At 56.9% G+C, this 21,820-nt stretch overlaps 1 protein-coding gene across 13 annotated transcripts in view; it reads left to right on the top strand.

Moving 5' to 3' along the window:
* Nucleotides 1-21,525, top strand: part of ARAP1 (ArfGAP with RhoGAP domain, ankyrin repeat and PH domain 1) — a 68,737-nt gene extending 47,212 nt beyond the window's left edge. For 8 of the 13 annotated variants that reach the window (XM_033205977.1, XM_033205982.1, XM_033205988.1 and 5 more), the window contains 23 exons: nt 274-359; nt 1,833-2,015; nt 3,086-3,260; nt 4,382-4,516; nt 6,633-6,768; nt 7,078-7,180; nt 8,064-8,259; nt 8,521-8,572; nt 8,684-8,847; nt 8,976-9,188; nt 9,510-9,615; nt 10,314-10,461; nt 10,551-10,637; nt 10,724-10,792; nt 11,082-11,199; nt 12,419-12,532; nt 12,752-12,897; nt 13,442-13,534; nt 17,984-18,066; nt 18,788-18,838; nt 19,018-19,081; nt 20,328-20,477; nt 20,916-21,525. In XM_033205977.1, coding sequence (XP_033061868.1) covers nt 274-359; nt 1,833-2,015; nt 3,086-3,260; nt 4,382-4,516; nt 6,633-6,768; nt 7,078-7,180; nt 8,064-8,259; nt 8,521-8,572; nt 8,684-8,847; nt 8,976-9,188; nt 9,510-9,615; nt 10,314-10,461; nt 10,551-10,637; nt 10,724-10,792; nt 11,082-11,199; nt 12,419-12,532; nt 12,752-12,897; nt 13,442-13,534; nt 17,984-18,066; nt 18,788-18,838; nt 19,018-19,081; nt 20,328-20,477; nt 20,916-20,933 — 2,690 coding nt within the window. In that variant the 3' untranslated portion in view covers nt 20,934-21,525. Of the gene's footprint in view, nt 1-273; nt 360-1,832; nt 2,016-3,085; nt 3,261-4,381; nt 4,517-6,632; nt 6,769-7,077; nt 7,181-8,063; nt 8,260-8,520; nt 8,573-8,683; nt 8,848-8,975; nt 9,189-9,509; nt 9,616-10,313; nt 10,462-10,550; nt 10,638-10,723; nt 10,793-11,081; nt 11,200-12,311; nt 12,533-12,751; nt 12,898-13,441; nt 13,535-17,983; nt 18,067-18,787; nt 18,839-19,017; nt 19,082-20,327; nt 20,478-20,915 lie in introns of those variants that run through there. The other 5 variants (XM_033205983.1, XM_033205981.1, XM_033205987.1 and 2 more) reach the window with 3 other exon arrangements.
* The last annotated feature ends 295 nt before the right edge of the window (nt 21,526-21,820 follow it).

Here is a 21,820-nt window from a genome sequence, read left to right as displayed (position 1 = left end):
ATGTTAAGAGTGGCCTGCAAGAGGCCAAGCATGGTTCCAGGGAGCCAGTTGCAGAGGGCTGGTACAGGAGCCCAGGCGAGGATTACAGGGCTCAGTCCTGCCCTGTGGGGAGCAAGAGAGCATGGCTGGATTCCAGAGCTGCCAGCAGGCCTACCCCCTGGGGCCTGCCTGTGGCCTGTCATCCCTGCCTGTCCCAGTGGACACTGAGGGTGGGTAAGTGATTCTGTGAAGGGGAGGGCACAGGTGATTCTGGGTCTGGCGCTGTGTCTACAGGGGAGCACCGTGGCCTGGGCGCTGGCGTCTCCAAGGTGCGGAGCCTGAAGATGGACAGGAAGGTGTGGACAGAAACACTTATCGAGGTGGGGATGCCCCTGCTTGCCACTGATACTTGGGCTCTGCCCCATTCAACAGCTGTCTGGGTCTCCCAGCCCCCTCCCTATCTCAGTGACCACAGCACCTTGGAGCTAGAAGAGACCCTTAATGATAATCTAGTGGGTGGGAATTTCGGAAAAGCAATTTTTGGCAAAGTCAGCAAACTGGCCAGTGAGCTAAGAATGTTTTTATAGTTTTAAAGTGTTATATTTAAAAAAAAAAAAAGGGAAGAAAATGCAGCAGAGACTGTATGTGTTCTGTAAAACCTAAAATATTTACTATTTGGCCCTTTAGAGAAAGATTTTGCTAACTCCTGATCTTATTTCACTTTCATCCATTGAATAGATGTGTAAACTGAGGTCCTGGGCAGGGCTGTAATCTATCTGAGATTACCCTGTAAATGCACATTGACCACCACCCCTGCGTCTTTCCATCCCACTTCTGGCTGACCCAGGGCCTTCTCCCCTACCTTGCACACCCTCTCAGAGGCCCTCAGCCTTCATTTCATCTGAACTCACGTGCACCAGTGGGTATATGTATGTATGCTGCGTGTGCACACACGTGTACATTTATGCCCCTGTACTGGAAACTCCCAGGTACCCATATGTGGTAGATACAGGGGAGAACCTGCAATGGGAGGCTAGACCCAGGCTGCAAACTCCAGAGCACTTGGAGTGTCACATCCCTTTCTCACCTCCCCACAGTGTGTTTGGCACATAAGTGCTAAGGACTTTGCATATGTTAATTAACTGACTTTCAGAACAAGCCAGGAGTTAGGATTAGAATAACCAGTTTACAGCCTTGAAGCCTGGGGAGAGAAAATAACTTGCTGGAAGACACAGAGTGAATCTGTAGTGGCAGGCACCGTTATGCTTTGTTCTATGCTGTGACCCCAGCACCCCATACAGGACCTGACAAAGAGGCAAGGTGGGGGGGCCTAGGAAATGGCTATGGAAGGAGGAGCCGGATGAAGGAAGGAACTGATTCCTGAATGCTGGATCCCTGCACTCACCCAGAATCCACCCCCATCCCTCTTGCCTAGAGAGGAATGTCAGGGATAGGAGAGGTTTCCAAAATCCCTGCCTACCCCATTGGCTGACAGGTTAGGCACCCACCCCCGGCTATCATAGTCTCAGGAATGCAGAGCTCTAGATGTGGAACTGGGTGGGGCAGCAGCAAGGCCCCCGGGACCAGGTGCAGGGCCTGAGGCGTCTACCTGTCAGGCTGCTGACCCCCTGACCTGTCACTGAGCCTGAGACCTAGGCTCAGAGCCCAGCTCTGGTGGCAGGAGCATCCCCAGCCGCCAGCAGGCCAGGCTGTCCTCACCTTCCCCACTGGGAAAGTGGGCAGATGGCCTGGCTCTCCCAGCCCCTTGCCTAACAACCTCAGAAACCAAGTTTCTGCCCGGCACGGCCCCTGGCTGTCAGCTGGCCCGTCTGACCTCCTGCACACCCCTGCAGCTCTTCTTACAGCTGGGGAATGGCGCTGGGAACCGCTTCTGGGCAGCCAACGTGCCCCCTAGTGAGGCCCTGCAGCCCTGCAGCAGCCCCAGCACCCGGCGGTGCCACCTGGAGGCCAAGTACCGTGAGGGCAAGTACCGCCGCTACCACCCACTCTTTGGCAACCAGGAGGAGCTGGACAAGGTCAGGATACTGCAGCTCTGGGGCCCCTTGGGACCACCCTTGTCTTTCTGCTGCCCTGTTCCTTACACTGTCTTAACCCATCTCGTCTACCAGCTCAGGGAGATGCCTTGGCATATGGGGAAACTGATGTTTGGAGGGCAGAAGGGCCCTGCCTAAGCGATATGAAAAGTTCTGGCCATGCAGGGAGGAGCCAGGCCTGACCGGGCCAAGGCCACGTCCCCAGCATCTGTCTGTCTCTCTCCCGATTCCTCAGTCTCCTGCACCCCGTCCTGTTGCTTCTGAATCCTGCCAAAAGGAGTGAACTTGATGGGGATGGTATTTCCTGTCAGGCCTATGAAAAACAGCTGGGCTGCTCCGACCCACCCCCATCTACACCCAACTCAAGATGAGGCCCCGTATGGGCCCCAGGCCCTGACAGGCTGGGAGCCAAGTCTCAGGCCCTGATCTGGCTCCGCCTGAGCGGGAGGCAGCCAGCTCCGAGGCAGGGGTATGCCATTTGTGACCTCTGGTTGGCCTTCAGCCCGTCCCCCAAACTGCCCCTCCCAGGCAGACTCAGTCCAGCTAGAAGCCCGGTAGGAGTCAGGCCTCCACCTCCCAGGGACCCAGGCGTCCTGCTCCCAGCCCAACCCAGTCTAGCCTGCAAGCCAGGAGGGCGGCAACTCCCATTGGTTGGGAGTGCTGGGCAGGCGGTGAGGAATTCAAATGTGGGAGGAATTAGCTACAAACCCCCCCCCACCCCCCCCCCCCCCGCTCTTCCACAAGGCAGAAGGAGCTTGAGATCCTCTGGAGGCTCTGTGGCTGACTGGGCAGCTGTGTCCAGGCCGCCAGCAGGGGTGAGGCCCCGGGCAGCTGGGATCCCCTGGCCTCTGCTAGGCAGCCCCTGCTCGCCCCTCCTCCCCTTGGCCTCTCTTCCCTCTCCTTCCTTCCTTCCTGTTCTCTCTTTCAGTCTGAGGATGGACCCCTCCAGGCCTGGGTGACTCCTTCCTCTTCTTTCCTCTCCTCCCCCGTACCCTCTTTCCCTGTGGGCCCCCCACTCCTGCTTGGGCTGACCCTCCCTTGCCTCTTCCTAGGCCCTGTGTGCTGCAGTCACCACAACAGACCTGGCTGAGACTCAGGCGCTCCTGGGCTGTGGGGCCGGTATCAGCTGCTTCTCGGGGGACCCCGAGGCCCCCACGCCCCTGGCTCTTGCAGAGCAGGCGGGGCAGACACTGCAGATGGAATTCCTTCGGAACAATCGGACCACAGGTGAGCGTGGGGTGGGGGTCCACCAGGCTGTGCAGTGCCCAGTGGGGTTTGATTTACGTGCTGCTCTCAGGCCGTGATCGCAGCTCCTCAAGGGCCCTTGGTAAATCATGTGTGAGCTGGGGTGTGCTTGGGTTTGCACATCAGTGTGTATTTGTGCTGTGTATGCATGTTCCTCTGTGTCTCTGTCTCTGTGACTCTGTTGATGACTTCCCTGACTTGCAGTATGGGTCCCTCAGAATGGCTGGCAGCTGTGCTGGTGTTTGTGCACCTCTGAACCCCCTGGGTCTGTGTTTGTGGGGATGTTGAGAACTTTGGAGTGCATGTGTGTGCAGAGTGTGTCTGTGTTGCTGCGTGAGGGATGCTGTGTTACATTTCTCCATGTGTGGGTCACCCACCATGGCAGCCCTGTCTACTGCCCTATTTGGGTGGAGCTCAGTGCTGATCCTGGTTTGGGTACCATTGGCTCCCCCTTGGGGTGGGTGAGGAGGGGTCAGTGCGCTGAGCGGTGCAGCTTGTGGCCCAGGCCTGGCCTCTGGGGCCACATCCTAGGACTGAGGGTGGAGCTCAAGGCTGGGGCTCCGGGCTCAGGGCCATGGGTGGGCGGGGCACACTGGGCTGGAGAGAGCCCAGGTGTCCAGGGAGACACAGGAGACCACCCAACTGGCTTGGGCTTGGGGGCAGAACCGCCCCTCCCCCCTGCCATTGCTGACCATGGGGAGCAGGGCTGTAGTCAGGCTGCCACCTTGAGCTTCCTGCCGTCTGGGAAAATCCTCTTTCCAGGGATTATTATTGAGTTTGCCCAATGCCCCCCTGATGCCAGTGTGCCTGGCCTGTGCTTCCAACCTGGAGAGTGGGGTGGGCCAGGAGTCAGGGAGGCTTCCTGGAAGGGGCGGTGCTAGAACGGGGCCTTGGGAATGGAGTGAATTTCCACAAGTGCGGAGAGGTGGAGAAACAGCCTGGGCAAGACCCTGCAGGTAGGAGGGGGAGCTTGAGGCTGCCAGTTAGGGAGCTGGGGCTGATGATTCGAAAGTGGACCTGGATGCCCAGGCCAGGTGGGAGTGAGGTGGGGACACCCTCTTGGGTGGCCAGCATGACCTGCCATCCTTTCCCCACCTCCAAAGAGGTGCCTCGGCTGGACTCGATGAAGCCCCTGGAAAAGCACTACTCAGTTATCCTGCCGACTGTGAGCCACAGTGGCTTCCTCTACAAGACCGCCTCTGCCGGCAAGCTGCTGCAGGACCGCCGGGCCCGGGAAGGTGGGTGCCACCCCAGACCCTGCCCTGGCCCATGGCATCTGGGCATGGCTGCAGGGCTAGGGAAGCCAGGGCTGGCCAGACTGGTGGACCCATGAGGCAGCCAAGTGGACTCTGGCAGAGTCACCCTAGAGGGCCTCCTGGATATAGTTTCTGGTACACAGAAGGTGCTTCCTAAATGATCCTGGTGGGAGTGGGGGTAGGGCATGGCGCTGCAGAGCAGGTCACTGCCAGAGTTTCTTTGGACTAAATGAGCCTTTATTGAGCCCCTACTGGGTATGGGCTCTGCTGAGTATCTGGTAGGTAGAGCCTGTGGCTGGTAGGGAGTTTGAGGACTGAACGGAAAGCCCTATCCCTCTCTGATCTCAGCCTTCCATTCACTCCCCAAATCAGAAGAAAATCCACAAGAGCCCGCACAGTTGGCCACCACCCCCATTACCTCTCTGAACCACCCCGCTAATCACTCTGCTGGTCTCCTCACTGTTTCTCAGACATGCTATCACCTACCAGGATCTTTGCCCATGCTGTTCCCTCTGCCTGAAATGCTTTCCCCCAGGTATCTGCATGGCCAATCCCTCACTTCCGTCAGGTCTCTGTTTCAGTATCACTCCTGCAGAGATGTCATCTCTGACTACCTTATGCAAAATAGCACCCCCCATCTCTCCCTTTACTCTGCATTTCCTTTTCTTTTTTGAGATGGAGTTTCGCTCTTGTTGTCCAGGCTGGAGTGCAATGATGCAATCTCGGCTCACCACAACCTCTGCCTCCTGGGTTCAAGCGATTCTCCTGCCTCAGCCTCCTGAGTAGCTGGGATTACAGGCATGCGCCATCATGCCTGGCTAATTTAGTTAGTAGAGATGGGGTTTCACCATGTTGGTCAGGCTGGTCTCAAACTCCCGACCTCAGGTGATCTGCCCACCTCGGCCTCCCAAAGTGCTGGGATTACAGGCGTGAGTCGCCGCGCCTGGCTACCCTGCATTTTCTTCACACCACTTACCTGGTACTCATTTGTCCATTAATGTACTTATCTATAGATTCTCTGTACCCCACTGGGACATAAACTCCTTTTGGCCACCACTGCCTGTAGCCCTGAGATCCTAGAACAGTGGCTAGCACACAGTGGGCACTTGGCAAATATCTGCAGAATGAAGGATGACTCAGGTAGAGCTGGTGCTCCTGGAGGGAGCCCATCCACGGGGTCAGACCTGAGGAAACATTGACCTCAGAGAGCAAATGTCAGGCCCTCACAGACAGGATGAGAGGCAGAGTCTGCTATGGGAACATTGTGAGGTCATTGCTGACAACATCCCTCAGCACCTCCTGCATGCTCTTCTATGGGGACGAAGCCTCCAACTCCCAAAGAGATTTCTTTGGAACTCCATGCTGTTCACAACCTCATTGCCCCAGGTCTGCCTCCCTCTGCCTGATAATGTCATTTATGTAACAGCTGCCTGAGTCATCCTTTTTGCCCTGGATGCCAGGAAGCTCTGAGCCACTGTAAAGCTCAGTGCTGTGAACTGTACAAGCCTGCATGGCCATGACAACCTATCCTTTCCATTACCTTTCCTGGTCCAGAGTCTCCTTTCTATTTCTTTTGTGGGACCTTGTCAGTCTCTCAAAGCCATTGTAGCAGGAGGCAGAGTAGAGAGTGATGGGTGCTTCTAGAAAAGGAAGTTGGGGCATAGAAGTTTTCCTGTGACATTCAGGTGGTGGGTGGAGGGGACAGGGTTTGCAAAAGCTGGGAGTGCTGGGTGGGGATATGTGTGTCCAGGAGTGACAGAGAGGCAGCTGGAGAGACAGGCAGGGGTAGACCTGGCAGGGCCTTGAATGGCAGGCTGAGGGGTGCAGAGTCTGTCCTGAAGACCATGGAATGGTTTTGGTTAGAGGAAGGATGTGGTCTGATTTTAGCTAGATCACTCTGGGATTTTGGAAGGGGCTGCCTTAGAGGCCTGGGGGAGAGGATGACTTGTGGGCTGGCTGGCATGGTGGGGATGCAGAGAGGTGGATGGATTTGGGGGAAACTTGAGAGAATGAAGAGCACATGGGTCAGATGGGAGTGGGAGCCTTGGGAGGATGCAGAGGTGGTTTTCAGTGGCTCCCCTGCCCAAATTCTCCCCAGAGTTCAGCCGGCGCTGGTGTGTCCTTAGTGACGGCGTCCTGAGCTACTATGAGAATGAGCGGGCAGTGACCCCCAACGGAGAGATTCGGGCCAGCGAGATTGTGTGCCTGGCAGTGCCCCTTCCTGATACCCATGGGTGAGCACCCCTGGGCAAATCAGACTGTGGTTGCTATAAGGTACAATCCCCCACTGGGGAGACAGGGAAATAGGCCCAGAGAAGGGGAGGACCTCCCCAGGGTCACACAGCAAACGGAGGCTGCACAAGGGCCGACCCCGGTCTTTTGAGGCCCCAGCCCAAGACTTTTCCACCACCTCTTAGGGGACCAGAGTAAAGACAAGCGCCAAGGCAGTGTAGAGGGGGCAGAGGATGGCGGTTGATGGTGCAGGTTGGGGGTGGGCCAGTGCTGGATGAGGTGGGCCTGAGTCCTGGCCTGTGTATTTGCAGCTTTGAGCACACCTTTGAGGTGTACACAGAGGGAGAACGGCTGTACCTGTTTGGGCTGGAGAGCATGGAGCAGGCTCATGAGTGGGTCAAGTGTATTGCTAAGGTGGGCCTGGGGTAGCAGGGCGGGTGTAAGGGTGTCTGACGGGGGAAGGTGGGGCCTCCTGACCAATCCCATGTATCCCAGCTCCCCCATCTAGAGAGCAGCAGCTAGATGGAAGGCAGCAGACATGGAGCAGGCCTGTCCCGCCAAGGGCCTACTGTAATCTGCAGCCCTCTGCGGGGTTGGTCAGACCTGTCTTAGCTGTGCAGAAGAAGGGCTGTGGCCTTGTACTCCACGGGTGCTCAATAAGTGAATGACAGTCAGAGCCATCTTAGGATGAACAGTGCTGCCTCCAGGGGAGTGTGCTCCTTGTTCCTGGAGGCGAGCAAGCAGAGGCTGGAGGGAAGAGGCAGGGAGGCCACGGGGAGAGCTCTGCCTCGGGGACTAGAGCCAGGTGCCTGTGGGGTCCCCTGTGCTGTGAGAGCCTGTGACTTTTTATCATTCACTTGTCCATTGATCAGTTGTCTTGTGTGCCTCCTGAGAGTCAGCCCTCAGAGACCTGGGGACCCAGATGAACCAGGCTTAGTCCTAGCCCTTCAGTAGCTCCCATGTGGGGGTGGAAGACAGCTCCCCTGCGGGTGGGGTTCAGGCGGCAGCAGCAGTGTAACCAGTGCCACAACAGAGGGCAAGAATGCTTTGGTGCTGTGGGGGCCCAGAGAAGGGCCCTCCAGAAGGTGTCTGGGAAGGCTTTCCAGAGGTGGGCACATCTGAGTGGGTATGAAGTGGGACATGGTACCCAAGTTCCATCTGTGGGCTTGGTTCTGCCTTGGGGAAGAGAAGGCTGCTGGGTGGGAAGAGGGCACCTGCCTATAAGCCAAGAAGCTGGGGCATTGGGGCAGGCAGTGCTGTTGGCTGATGCTGTCTCCCCCGGCTGCCTCTCTGCCAGGCATTCGTGCCTCCCCTGGCTGAGGATCTGCTGGCCCGGGATTTTGAGCGGCTCGGACGCCTTCCCTACAAAGCTGGCCTGAGCCTACAGCGAGCCCAGGAGGGCTGGTTCTCTCTCAGTGGCTCCGAGCTCCGCGCTGTCTTCCCGGAGGGGCCCTGCGAAGAGCCGCTGCAACTACGGAAACTGCAGGAGCTTTGTGCGTGGACCAGAACTGGGCCCCCAGCCTCCAGGGCACCCTATCCTGGGCTCCCAGGCCCCCAGGCCTTGCCTGGAAGTCTGAACTCTGGCTGGCTTGGCCAGAGCTGCCATCCTGCCCTCTCATGTCCTTGGAGTGGATCTCAGCCACCCCATACATTGGCAGGCGGGTCCTAAGGGTGTGTGTGTGCTCAGAGAGGGAGGGAGCAGGTTGGGGATCAGGAACAAGACCTGGCCCTCATCTTGACTAACCCCTCCACAGCCATCCAGGGGGACAGTGAGAACCAGGTGCTGGTGCTGGTGGAGCGAAGGAGGTGAGCCACGGCCTCCCCGAGGGGCTCTGAGAAGCTTGGAGCAGTCGGATGGGCCTGGGGACAGAGGGGGATAGGTGTAGGCCCCTCAGTGACTGACTGTCCCTGGTCCAGGACACTGTACATACAGGGCGAGCGGCGGCTGGACTTCATGGGTTGGCTGGGGGCCATCCAGAAAGCAGCCGCCAGCATGGGGGACACGCTGTCGGAGCAGCAGCTTGGGGACTCGGATATCCCGGTGATCGTGTACCGCTGTGTGGACTACATCACGCAGTGCGGTGAGCCCTGCCCCTGGGGTGCCGGCCCCGCCCCCTGCCGGAGAGCCGCCTCCCGTCCCAGAGCTGCGTGGCCCCGCCCCATGACGCAATGCCTCAGGCCCCCAATGCTTGGCCCCGCCCCTCCCTAGGCCTGACCTCTGAGGGCATCTACCGCAAGTGTGGGCAGACATCGAAGACGCAGCGGCTGCTGGAGAGCCTGCGGCAGGATGCGCGCTCTGTGCACCTCAAGGAGGGCGAGCAGCACGTAGATGATGTTTCCTCGGCGCTCAAGCGCTTCCTACGCGACCTGCCCGATGGGCTCTTCACTCGCGCCCAGCGCCTAGCCTGGCTGGAGGCCTCAGGTGGGCCCTGCAGCCCGTGCCCAGCCTCCTCCACCCATCCCTCCGGACTTCTGCACCCTTCCCTTCTGGCACTTGCACTAGGCTCACCCTAACCGACAGGCTCCAGTTGCCCGCCTCTGCTTGTCATTCCCATCGCCACTCCATACGGAGCCCAGGGCCCTGGAAGACCCAGATTCCTTACCCTAGTTGAGTGCCTGGCCTGCATTGACTTGGAGGGCACAGGGACTGCTGTCACCCACCATGAGAGGCAGGGCAGCCCGGGCGGGGTGAGGAGATGATAGTTACAGGGGGTTTCTGACCTGATTTTTCTTTCCCACCCAGAGATTGAGGATGAGGAGGAGAAGGTCTCCAGGTACCGAGAGCTCCTGGTGCGGCTGCCCCCTGTCAACCGGGCTACGGTGAAGGCCCTTGTCAGCCACCTGTACTGGTGAGGGAGGATACCATTGTGAGACTCTGGGGGGATGGGGTGAAGGTTCTTCTACCCCCACCTTGGCTGACTGCCCTCCCCTGGGAGCCAGCGGGGCTTCTGCACCAAGTGCTGACTGTGATCTGCCCTAACATTGGACATTTGTAGAGCAGGGGTCCCCAACCCCCAGGCCACAGACCAGTACAGGTTTGTGGCCTGTCAGGAACCAGGCTGCACAGCAGGAGGTGAGTGGTGGGTGAACAAGCGTTACTGCCTGAGCTCTGCCTCCTGTCAGATCAGCCGCAACATTAGATTCTCAAAGGATCGGAACTCTATTGTGAACTGCGCATGGGAGGTGGCGCACTCCTTATGAGAATCTAATGCCTCTGAAACCATCCCCTGCCCCCACCTGTCCTTGGAAAAATTTCCTGTCCTTGGAAAAATTGTCTTCCATGAAACCAATCCCTGGTGCCAGAACTGTTGGGGCCACTGTTATAGAGGATTTTTCCACTTGGGACCAGGTTACCTTGGCTGGATCTCCCAGCTTCCCAGTCCTACTCCTACCAGGACCCAAGATATGGCCAGAAAAACTGTTCCTACCCCATTAAATAGTGGTTCCCTCTGATCAGACCAGTCTTGGACCTGTCAGAAATTAACAGGGAGAGATGGGAAGCTCTGGCCTGACTCCTCACTCAAGGCCCTCCTCCGCCTCTCTCCAGTGTCCAGTGCTTCTCTGACACGAACCAGATGAATGTGCACAACCTGGCAATTGTGTTTGGGCCCACGCTCTTCCAGACAGATGGGCAGGACTACAAGGCTGGCCGTGTGGTGGAAGACCTCATTAACCACTATGTGGTGGTGTTTAGTGTGCGTCCCTGGTCAGTGGGCAGTGGAGGGCAGGGGTGAGCCTTCCAGATGGCGGTGACCACCTGTCCTTGCCCCTCGCCCCTTCCCAGGTGGATGAGGAAGAGCTCAGGAAGCAGCGGGAGGAGATCACTGCCATTGTGAAGATGCGTGTGGCTGGCACTGCCAGTGGGACCCAGGTGAAGGCTGGAGCCTGGGTGGGGGGCTTGGGCCTACCACCTGCACCCATTTCCTAGGCCCCCAGCTGAGCCCTGTCTCCCTGCAGCATGCCGGTGACTTCATCTGCACAGTGTATCTGGAGGAGAAGAAGGCAGAGACCGAGCAGCATGTCAAGGTAGGTGCTGGGACCTAGAAGCCAAGGGGCCAGAGAGTCAGGCTGGGCCAGGCATAGGCTCAGATGGCCAGGGGAGCAGTGCTTCCATCCCAAGGAGAGGACCAGTTTGGGACCTGTATCTGGCTGGTGCTGGGGCCTGCTCCTAAGAACTACTCAGAAATACCTCTCTGTATCCCAGGACTCCAGAAGGGCCTGAGAAGGATGGGCTCAGGCTCTGAATCACATAGCAAGGTTGTGGCAGAGCAGGGGCCAGGCACAGGTAGGCTAATCTTCTCCTTGGTCCTTGCAGATCCCAGCATCCATGACTGCCGAGGAGCTCACCCTGGAGATCCTGGATCGCCGGAATGTGGGCATCAGGGAGAAGGACTATTGGACCTGCTTTGAGGTTAACGAGAGGGAGGAGGCAGGTGGGTGACCCTGGGCTTGTGCAGGGCGTGGTATGGCTTGTCTCAGCTGTAGCCCCAGTCTGTCCTCCCCTACCCTGCACATGAGGATGGGTGGTGAAAAGGACTTTGATGACGTGTTGCTGTCACACTGATCTCTGTGACGGTGGTGATAGGGTGCTGGCAGGGATTGAGGTTATGCCTGTCATGTGGCTGATAGAAGGGACAGTGAAGGGGTAGATGGTGTTGACTGTGATAGTGCTTTCTCAGGTGTCAGTGACAGTGGTGATGGTTGAGGGGAGAAAGGTAATTTATGGTAAAGGTGGTCTTGATGGCAGTGGAGGATGAGGCTGTATGTGTTCATTTGTTTTACTGTCCTTGTTGAGTGCCAGGCACTTGGCTGGGGAGCCACACACATAGTCCCTATCCTCGTTGGGGTTAGTCTGGTAGGGGATGGAGGCATTAGTCTAATGATCACACCAATAAATATTCAACTACAGTTGCATTAACTGCTGTGGAGGAAAGACCCACGGCATCACCAGATCGTTCCCGAGCCAGGATGGGAAGGAAGAGTAGGGGTTATTTGGTGAAGAAGGCAAAAGCCCTGTGGTGGGCAGAGGCACAGCCCTTTCAAGGAGATGAGGGCAGTGAGGGGATAGTGACATGGGTGGGGCTGGAGATCAAGGCAGAGGCAGCCACGCAGGGCCTAGCAGCAATGCAAGACCATCAGAGGGTTAGTGAGTAAGAGTTTAAGAAGATTGCTACTCGCTGCTGGGTGGGGAGAGGGAAATTAGAGCACACTCTGAAGGCCATGGTTTAGTCCGAGGAGAAGGCAGTCATGTGGGCTGGGGTGGCAGCAGTGGAGATGGACAGAGCAGAGAGGTTGGACATGTGGATCAGGAGAGGGAGGAGAGGTTTGTTTCTGGATGGAGCAGCCTGGTGGGTGGTAGTGGTGGTGTTTCCCTGATGGGGGCCATGGGGAGGGTGGTAAGGGAGGCAGAGGGTAGAGATCACAGGCATGGTTTTGCACATGTTGAATTGGAGCAGCTTTGGTCACAGCCAGGTGTGTCAAGCCCGAAGCTTGGTCATGGGAAGGGCGGTCGTGATGGTGGTGTTTTGTGTCGTGGCACTTGCAGATGGTTGGAGTGGACTGGGGATGTGTAGGTGATATGTGCCTATTTGCCAGCCCTTGGTGGTATCGGGCCATATGGTCCCAGTGACGGTAGGTGTGACCTCTCCCCAGAGCGCCCCCTGCACTTTGCGGAGAAGGTGCTGCCCATCTTGCACGGGCTGGGCACGGACAGCCACCTGGTGGTGAAGAAGCACCAGGCCATGGAGGCCATGCTGCTGTACTTGGGTAGGTGGTGCCTGCAGGGTGGCCAGGCTCCGGGCGTACCCCTCTTCCAGAGCAAGAGTGGGACCTGGTGGTGCCAGGTAGGAGCAGCTCAGGCAGAGGGCACCAGGTGGGTGGGCCTCTGTGGAGAGGCTGGGGCAGGATGGGGCAGCTTCCTTCATCCTGGGACCCAGCCCCGGGTAGGGGTTGGTGCAGCCTGTACCCACTCCAGTCCCCCCCCAGCCAGCCGTGTCAGTGACACCAAGCATGGCATGATGAAGTTCCGTGAGGACCGCAGCCTCCTGGGCCTGGGCCTGCCCTCAGGCGGCTTCCACGATCGCTACTTCATCCTCAACAGCAGCTGCCTGCGGCTCTACAAGGAGGTCCGGGTAAGTGGCCCCACTGGGTTCTGCCTCAGGTTGGGCACCTGTACACCTGAATGTGCTCAGAGATTCCCCTTGGTCTGCAAGTGGAAATATTCCTGTTGCAGGCTCTCAGGATAGCACAGCAGTGGGGGAGAACTGTAGACTCTCAAGGCCCCTCCTGCTGTGGCCCTGGATGTCCACTCTACTGTGCCCTGTAGCCCCACTAGGCCCTGGCACCCAGATGCCATCACACCACTCCATGCTCATGCTCTGTCTCACTGTGCCTGTGCCTTATCACTGCACCCACAGGAACCTGTTACTTGATGACAGCCCCAAGTTGTGGCCCATGCATGCCTTGTCACATCGTACGCCATACACCTCTCAGGCCACCCTCCTCACTCATTTTGTCCACATGCAGGTGTTCTCCCAACCCAGACTCCACTTGGCATCCTCCACCTTCTGCACATACATGCCACACACACACACCCCAACCCCACACATCACTGCACATGCTGTCCTGGCTCTAGACCTGGGACTTCTTCCATAACCCTGATCCTCTATCAAACAGAGCCAGAGGCCGTGGAGCGGGGCCCCTGAGACCGTGAGTAGCTGTGGGCTGACTGCCAGCTGCCTTACACCACCTGGGGGCCAAATGAGCTGGGTAGGAGCATGGGGACACAGCCAGTGCTCCTGGCCATCTCCAGGCATGGTTCCCTGCCCCCTTGCTGGTCGGCACTGGCCCCTATCCTGGACCTAAGCTCCTCCCCTTTATCCCTAATCCTGTCCCAGGGTCCTTTCCCCAAGATAGGGTTCCCTATCAGTGCAATGCTCTAGAATTTTCCAAAGGACTCTGTGTGGAAGTTACAGATCCAGTAATGATGGCACCTAGGTTTGAATTAGAGCTCTGATCTTCTTCTCCTGTCATCCTGCAGCCTCCTTACTTCCAACCCTGGACAGTGTTCCGGGACTGTCAGAACATTCTTACTACTGCCCTGATCCTGACATGCCAGGGTGGGACGAGAGAGGCTTGTGGGATATCCCCCACCTGGGGTAGGAGTCTCTCTGAGGCCTCCCTGGCTGGCTCTTTCCACTCTGCATAGTCCTAGGAGAGAGAGCTCATCCCCTCCGCCCTTGGGGCTACCCTATTCCTAGGGGGATACTTCTGTCTGAGAGAAGGTCCTTGCTCGGGTTCTGCTGAGAATCTGCATCTCATGATGCCCCTGTGGGTCCCAGCTATGCCTTGGGGGCCACAGAGCATAGATGCCCCTGCAGCAGGGATTCCCAGCTGTTAGGAACAGGGCCATGCAACAGGAGGTGAACATCAGGTGGGTGAACATTACTGCCTGAGCTCTGCCTTCTGTTGGGTCAGCAGCGGCATTAGATTCTCCTAAGAGTGTGAACCCTACTGTGAACTGTGCAAGCAAGGAATCTAGGTTGTGTGCTTCTTATGAGAATCTAATGTCTGAAGATCTGAGGTTTTACAGTTTCATCCCAAAACCATCCCTCCACCCATGGAAAAATTGTTGTCCGCAAAACTGGTCCCTGGTACCAAAAAGATTGGGGACTGCTGCCCTGCAAGATGGGCAGCAGAGACATGGTTCCAAGCCTGGTGGTCTAGCCTGAGCTCCACAGCTACCTCCCACCCCACCCCCAGTGTCTTCAGCCTCTTCCTGCCCCTTGCATTTCCTGAGGTCGTCTGAATAGGCTTGGCTGCCATGGCAGGAGCAGAGCCGATAGAACAGGACCTCATCTCCTTCTCTTTGCATTTTGTGCCTCTTCTAATGCATCCCAGGCTCCTGCTAACCCTGTGGGAAATGCCATCTCTTCTCTCCTTTGCCCTCTTCTGTGATCACATCCTCACTTCTGAGCCTCTCCACCGGTCCAGTCAATCCCCCTTGGTTCTGGGATGCTATCTCCCTGGCCCCCTACCTCTAGGAGTGCTTAGAACCCTCGCTGTGGGCAGAAGGGAGGGAGGATGGCTGAGGCACCTGGAAAGGCAGCTGTGGATCCCTGGGCATGGAAGGAAGGAGGCAGAAGAGCTTGAAAAAGGGATGAGATCTACTGTTCCTTAAGGAACCATGCTTAGTGCTGGCCTCTCACATACTGAGACATGGAATCCTTACTACTGTTCTCTGAGAAAGAGGGCTGTCCCCACTTCCAGGTGAGAAAACAGGCTTTGGCCGGGCGCGGTGGCTCAAGCCTGTAATCCCAGCACTTTGGGAGGCCGAGATGGGTGGATCACGAGGTCAGGAGATCGAGACCATCCTGGCTAACACGGTGAAACCCCGTCTCTACTAAAAATACAAAAAACTAGCCGGGCGAGGTGGCGGGCGCCTGTAGTCCCAGCTTCTAGGGAGGCTGAGGCGGGAGAATGGTGTGAACCCGGGAGGCGGAGCTTGCAGTGAGCTGAGATCCGGCCACTGCACTCCAGCCTGGGTGACAAAGCAAGACTCCGTCTCAAAAAAAAAAGAGAGAAAACAGGCTTTGTGTGACTTGCCCAAAGCCATCTGTAAGTGTAGACTGGGACTCGCACCCAGGTTTCTTAGTGTGGAAACACAAGCTTATATTCCTGGAAGTCTCGAACTTGAGGACTCAGCAGGGTGCTCAGCACAGGGTAGGTGGTGCTCTTCACACCCCAGTGACAGCCAACACCTCTGGCCTGGCAGAGGCCCTGAGCAGATGTGGGCTGGTTACCACGGGGTTATCAATTCTGGCATTTGTTGGTTTATGCGGCAGTAGGACAGAATATTTGAAATTGGGACAATCTCAGGTGATTCAGCAGGATACATGGTCACTTGTGCCTTATCCTGGGGGTTTTCTCTTGTTAAAAACCCTGAGGCACCTGGAAAAGGCATATGCTAGAAAGATCTTGGTTCCAGCAGAGATTGTTAAGCATCAAGAGTAAACTTCATTGTCTGCCCATGGCCCCGTGCCTTGGAGATGCTGGAAACATGAGCTGTCCGATTAGAAATGAAGTCCTTGGGCCAGGTGCAGTGGCTCAGGCCTGTAATCCCAGCACTTTGAGCGGCCGAGGTGGGAGGATTGCTTGAGTCCAGGAGTTTGAGACCAGCCTGGGCAACATGGTGAAACCCTGTCTCTATAAAAATTAGCTGGACATGGTGGTGCATGCCTGCAGTCCCAGCTACTCAGGAGGCTGAAGTGGGAGAATGGCTTGATTGCATGAGGTGGGGTTGCAGTAAGCTGAGATTGCACCACTACACTCCAGCTTGGGGGATTCATTCTCAAAAGGAGATTGCATTGACTGACATCCTTCCCTCCCAAGACCCCCTTTTGCAGACTTCCTGTCTCAGCCACCCTTACATCACACACGTGCCGTGCACATCAGACCCCAGGGAATCGGAGGCCTGAGGGTTGTGTTTTCTTTCTTGGAGCCACAGCCTGGTTTGAATGCCTTGATTCCTGCAGTTGTCTCTGCGCCTGACTGGGCCTGTCCTGTCCACCCTCGACTCACTTGACTGCTTGCTTCTAGTTCTGTTCCCCTCCCACCCACAGCCTGACTTCTTCCAAACCCACAGCCTGTTTTCCATCCCCTCAGCCCAATTCCTCCTGTACCTGGAGCCCAGTTTCCCCCACATCCTTCCTCCCTCATGCCCAGAGCCTTGTGTTTTCTGTGCCTGCAGCTGAATCTCTTTTACAGCCTCTATCTCAGTCTTTCCATTTCTGCCATCAGCTGTCTTCCAGTTTGCAGGCCGGTTGCTAGTGCTCCCAGCCTTGCTTCTTCTGTATGTGCATACAGGTTTCTTCCTTGTATTCCCCCACATCTTGTTTCTTCCATGTCCGAAGCCTGATTTCCTTCCACCTGCCTAATTTCCTCCCTGTCTGTGACCCTGATTGTCCCATGCCTGCAGCCCAGTTGGTACCAGGTCCTCCTGGGCACATGCCCATAATTAGGTTAGGTGCTGTCTGTAGAAGACATGAGGCTTTCCAATCAGCAGGTATCGGGATAAAAGCAGAGTGAAAAGTCCTTACTAAGGCCCTCCTAAGCCACACCCCCTGTGAGAGCACAGAGGTCTCAGTCCCTAGGCAGCCCATCCTTTTGTGATATCACAGGAAGTCCACCAGTTCCCAAAACTTCCCTCTCCCCTGGTTGTCCCTTCTCTGGCCCCTGCTGAGAAGCCATGCCTGGAGGTGGCTGGCAGCAATGGTGGGGAACAGGGGGGAGGTAGCTCAGTCTTTGACCCCCAGTTTTGGTTGTAAGTGAATCCCCCTCCCATGCCATTCACCCTGGTGCCTCTGTGGGCTCCAGGGGTGCTTGGTAGGGGTAGGGCTTCAAGCAAGTGGCTCCCAGAGCAGGAGGAAGCCTCATTAGCTTGACCTTCCTTGGGGGTCATTGCCCCCATCCCTCTGCCTCCGAGCCAGCCTGCTCCTTCCAAGCCCAGACCCATATGCAGAGGTGGGGGCCAGAGGTGAACATTTTGGCAATCTGGTGCCCCTCCCCAGTACATTGGTCTCTCGCTTCCTGACCTAGACCATTGGGAAGTTCTTCCTGTGGTCTATTGAATAGCTGTTTTGCTTAAGCTTGAGTCATTAGCCTTCTTGTGGAACCAAAGAGCTAGTAACTGCTGGTCCCTCAAGCCTTCTGTTCACACGGTCAACCCTGGAGCCTCCGTGGGGCAGGGAGGGCTGAGAAATGAATAATCTGAGATGAACATAGACACGAGCAGCCAACTGAGGCTCTCTGATCACACCTGCTTGTTCCAGCTTGGTGCTGGGGGAGGATGTGCAGTTCTCCCTCCACATACAATCTGATTCAGGCTGATGCTTCAAGTCCTCCAGTTTGCAGGGCATCAGGGTGGCGCTGGGATTTGCTGCTATAGATGTCTCAGTTGGGACGGCTGCCTCGGAGACTGAGGGTTGATTGTCTGATACTGCTGCAGGGAGACAGGCCTTGGGGGCCTAGGGCTGGGAGGTTGGTTGGGCTGGATTGTGAACAGGGAGGGCTTTATAAGGAAGGCTTCTTGGAGGAGGTGCTCTGTGCTAGGATGCAAAGAGGGCTGGGGAGTGGGAAGAGGGAGGTGCCCAGTTGGGAGAGCAGCCCCAGTGCCCTTTCTGCAGACTAAAGTGCCCTCTTCTCCTCGCCCTACCCCAGAGTCACCGGCCTGAGAAGGAGTGGCCCGTCAAGAGTCTCAAAGTCTACCTGGGAGTGAAGAAGAAACTCAGGCCACCCACCTGGTAAGCTGGGACTGGGCAGATAGGTCTGCTGCTGGGGCCTGTGGGGGCTCAGAACTAATGGGGGAGGCACAGCTGGGGTTTTTAATTTGACAGAGGTCAGTACAGGGGCTCTGATGGCGTGGTCCCCAGACCAGCAGCATCACCTGGACACACCTTCAACACAAATTCTCGGCCAAGTGCAATGGCTCGTATCTGTAATCTCAGTACTTGGGGAAGCCAAGTCAGGCAGATTGCTCGAACCCAGGAGTTCGAAACCAGCCTGGGCAACATGGCGAGACCTTGTCTCTGCAAAAAGAATACAAAAATTAACTGGGTTTGGTGGTGCACTACTCAGGAGGCTGAGGCGGGAGGATCACTTGAGCCCGGGAGTTTGGGTCTGCAGTGATCCGTGGTCACGAAACTGCACTCCAGCCTGGGCGACAGAGTGAGACCCTATCTCAAAAAAAAAAAAAAAAAAAAAGAAAAAAAGAAACACAAATTCTCAGGTGTCACCCCATTCCTACTGAATCACAGATTCTGAGGGTAGGGCTGGGGCTTAGGGGTGTCAAGGACCTGGGAGGCTGGTGGGGGCTGAGAGAGGAAGAGGCCAGGACGTGTCACTCATGTGCGAAGGCTCTGAACTCTGGCTCTGGCTGTGGCTTCTGGGTTCTGTCCTGGGAACCGGGGCGTTGAGCCTCTATGGCCTGTCAAACACCCCACTCTCTCCCCTCTTCCTCTGCAGCTGGGGCTTCACAGTGGTGCATGAGACAGAGAAACATGAGAAACAGCAGTGGTGAGTGAGCACCTCATCCTGAGACCCCAGGCTGAGGAAAGTTGGTGGCACATCGCCCTTGATTGGGTCCCTCATCACTGCCCAGATCTGTGTCCACTAGCAGACCCTGGGCTGAGGAGGCGGACACGGCGTTCCCTGCTCAGTCAGGCCTTTGGCATCATGCGTGTCCCACCCTGCAGGTACCTCTGCTGTGACACACAGATGGAGCTCCGGGAGTGGTTTGCTACCTTCCTGTTTGTGCAGGTACAAGGTGCAGAGTGTGGGGTGTGGGGTGGGTCCCTGGAGGCTTCCATTATGGAGAATGGGGACATTGGCTTCTGTGCTATTCAGCCCACCCCTTGCTTCAAGGAGATTTTGAGTTGCTTTTAATTGATTTGCTAGTTTATTCAATAAACCCTTCCTAGCACCTACTGTTAGTCTAGCTCCAAGCCAGGGATGCTAGGGACAGACAGGACACAGACCCTGCCCTTGGGGCACCCCTCATGTGAACAGGAAAACAGACCCAGAAGTGGCCAGTTATAGCCCAGTGTGATCAGTGCTGTGGCAGTGGAGAGCCCAGGGGATCTGAGTTTTAGGAAATGTGGGAGAATTCACCAAGCAAAGAGGAGGGGAATGGCTTCTAGGCAGAGGGAATGGTTTAAGCAAAGGTCCAGAGAGATGCAAGAGAAGCACAGATTGTTAAAGTGGAATGTGAGGGGGGAGAAGCCAGGAGTGCTGGAAGTCAACACAGGAAAGGGAGTGAGAAGCAGAATCTCAAAGAGCCTTGTAGGCCATGCCAGGGAAACTGAACTCGACACAGAGGTCAGTGGGGAACCACTGGCAGAGGGTGGAGGTGGCATTTAGGCAGAGTGTGGTGCAGGCTTGAGTCTGCGAGGGCTCACTGTGGGTGCAGCGTCAGAAAGAGGGACGGAGGATAGAGCCCAGAGGTGAGCAGGCCAGTGAGGCAGTGGCTGTGGTAGCCCAGGCAGGGACATGGTGGGGATGACTCCTGAGCCAGAGCAGGGCCAGAGGCTGGGTTAGACTTAAAACAGATGAGTTAAGACAAAGAGTTTTTAAAGGGAGAGCTCATAAGTGTTTAGGGAAAAGGGAGACAAAATGACCAGGGTGCTGGGCTGAGTTCTTTCTTGGAGCTGTGTTCTTTTAGCCCTGAGTTTCGTGGTAAGCAAAGCCTAAAGGGAAACGGTGGATTCTGTAGTTCCTGGTTCCTAAGATGGGGCACAGACATGTTCCTCTAAGAGAAATGTTTTCTTGGTTCTTGGAGGGGTTTGTGGATCTGGAGATTGGAGTTGAGTAACAGAACTGGCCGTGTTTTGCCAGAGATGCAGTCATGTTCTCCCCACAGCTGCTTCTCATATCGGCTGGGATCAAAGCTGAGGGCGTCATCTCAGATCACAGCTGGAGGCATTTCTGGGAAGGGTGGGCAGATCTGAGGCTGAATGTCTGGGTGAGCTGAAGCTGAGCCCAGCCCCTTCCTCTCTCTGCTCCCCAGCATGACGGCCTGGTGTGGCCCTCAGAACCCTCACGCGTGTCCCGGGCGGTGCCTGAGGTCCGGCTGGGCAGTGTGTCACTGATCCCCCTTCGAGGTAGTGAAAATGAAATGCGCCGGAGTGTGGCTGCCTTCACCGCGGACCCTCTCTCTGTGAGTGGCTCTCCATGCCTTTGGGCAGAGGACTGGGGGCCTGGCTGGGTACCTGCCTTCTACTCCACAGTAGATGATTGCCCTGATTGCCCTCCCCTATTGCCCTCCGGCCCCCCGTCTAGCCTCAGTGGGGGCCCTCATAGGCCCCTTTGGTTCACACGATTCAAAGGAGCCCCTTCTGCCTGGCCCTGGAAGCTGAGAGTCCCCTCTGCCTGGCCCTGGAAGCTGGGTCTCCCTTCTGCCTGGCCCTGGGAGCTGGGAGTCTCCTCTGCCTGGCCCTAGGAGCTGGGAGTCCCCTCTGCCTGGCCCTGGGAGCTGGGAGCTTGGCTGACTGGAGTGCTTCCTGCTGGCAGTGGAGAGTGGCTGCAGCAGCTTCAGTGGGGCGTCAACCCCTCTGGGCCTTCACAAAATATCTGTGGGCCTGTTCCCTTCCTGCAGCTCCTGCGCAACGTTTGAGCACAGGAGCCCATCCTTGGCTCTAGGATTCCACCGCTGGAAGCCTGTTCAGACACCCCTTATGCTCCAAGGCCTGGTGTGAGCCAGTAGGGGGTGCTTGGGAAACTGCACCCCACACCCCACATCCTCCATCCTGACTGCAGCATGGGGTTCCCTGGCAGGGGTGGGAGGCAGCAGGGTCAGCCTGGGCGGGAACCTCTCCCAACTCTGTTCAGGTGTTCAGACCTCTTGACCCAACCTGCTCACCCCCGCCGGGTTCACCGTCCCTGTGGTGCTGGAGAGATGGGCATAAGTCAGGAACTTGGGAGGACCACCACCCTTTCAGGGGCATGAGGCCCTGGGGCCCCCGCCGGAAGGGAGCCCCCTGCTACCCCCAACAAACTCCAGAACAGCAGAAAGCGGGTGCTCTAGAGGAGCACTCAGCTCAGGGGGAGGGAGCTCTTGGCTGAGCTTCTACAGGGCTGAGAGCTGCGCTTTGGGGACTTCAGCCTCCCTTCCAGTATGGGCTGACTGGGGGGTCCAGACTACCTGATGCCCCTTCCCCCATTTGGGGTTTTTTGATAACATAAATATATCTGTATATTTTACCCTATGGTGCTGAGACCTGTGATTGGTTAAAGCGATTGGGCGTCGTGGGGTAGGAGGGACAGAAGGTCGGGAAGCCCAGGGGTGAGTGCCTAGTGCCTGAAGCTGAGAACCTAGGCTTTGCTTTCTCCAGGCCCTGAGTTATTCAGATGACCCCCTTCCCCAAGCAGAGCCCTGGCCTGTCTCCATGCCTTCCCCATTGTACTATTGTGCAGTCAGGCTGGAAGTGCCGGTCCTTTCCTGTCCAGCACTGACTCTGGCTGGACATGAGCCCCTGTCCTGCTGCAGTCCCAGCTGGGGTC

The sequence above is a fragment of the Trachypithecus francoisi genome, unplaced genomic scaffold (assembly GCF_009764315.1).
Source record: "Trachypithecus francoisi isolate TF-2019V2 unplaced genomic scaffold, Tfra_2.0 Lachesis_group8, whole genome shotgun sequence".
NCBI classification, from domain to species: domain Eukaryota; kingdom Metazoa; phylum Chordata; class Mammalia; order Primates; family Cercopithecidae; genus Trachypithecus; species Trachypithecus francoisi.
Note: the sequence above shows the minus strand (reverse complement) of the source record. Positions and strands in the feature narration are given on the sequence as shown.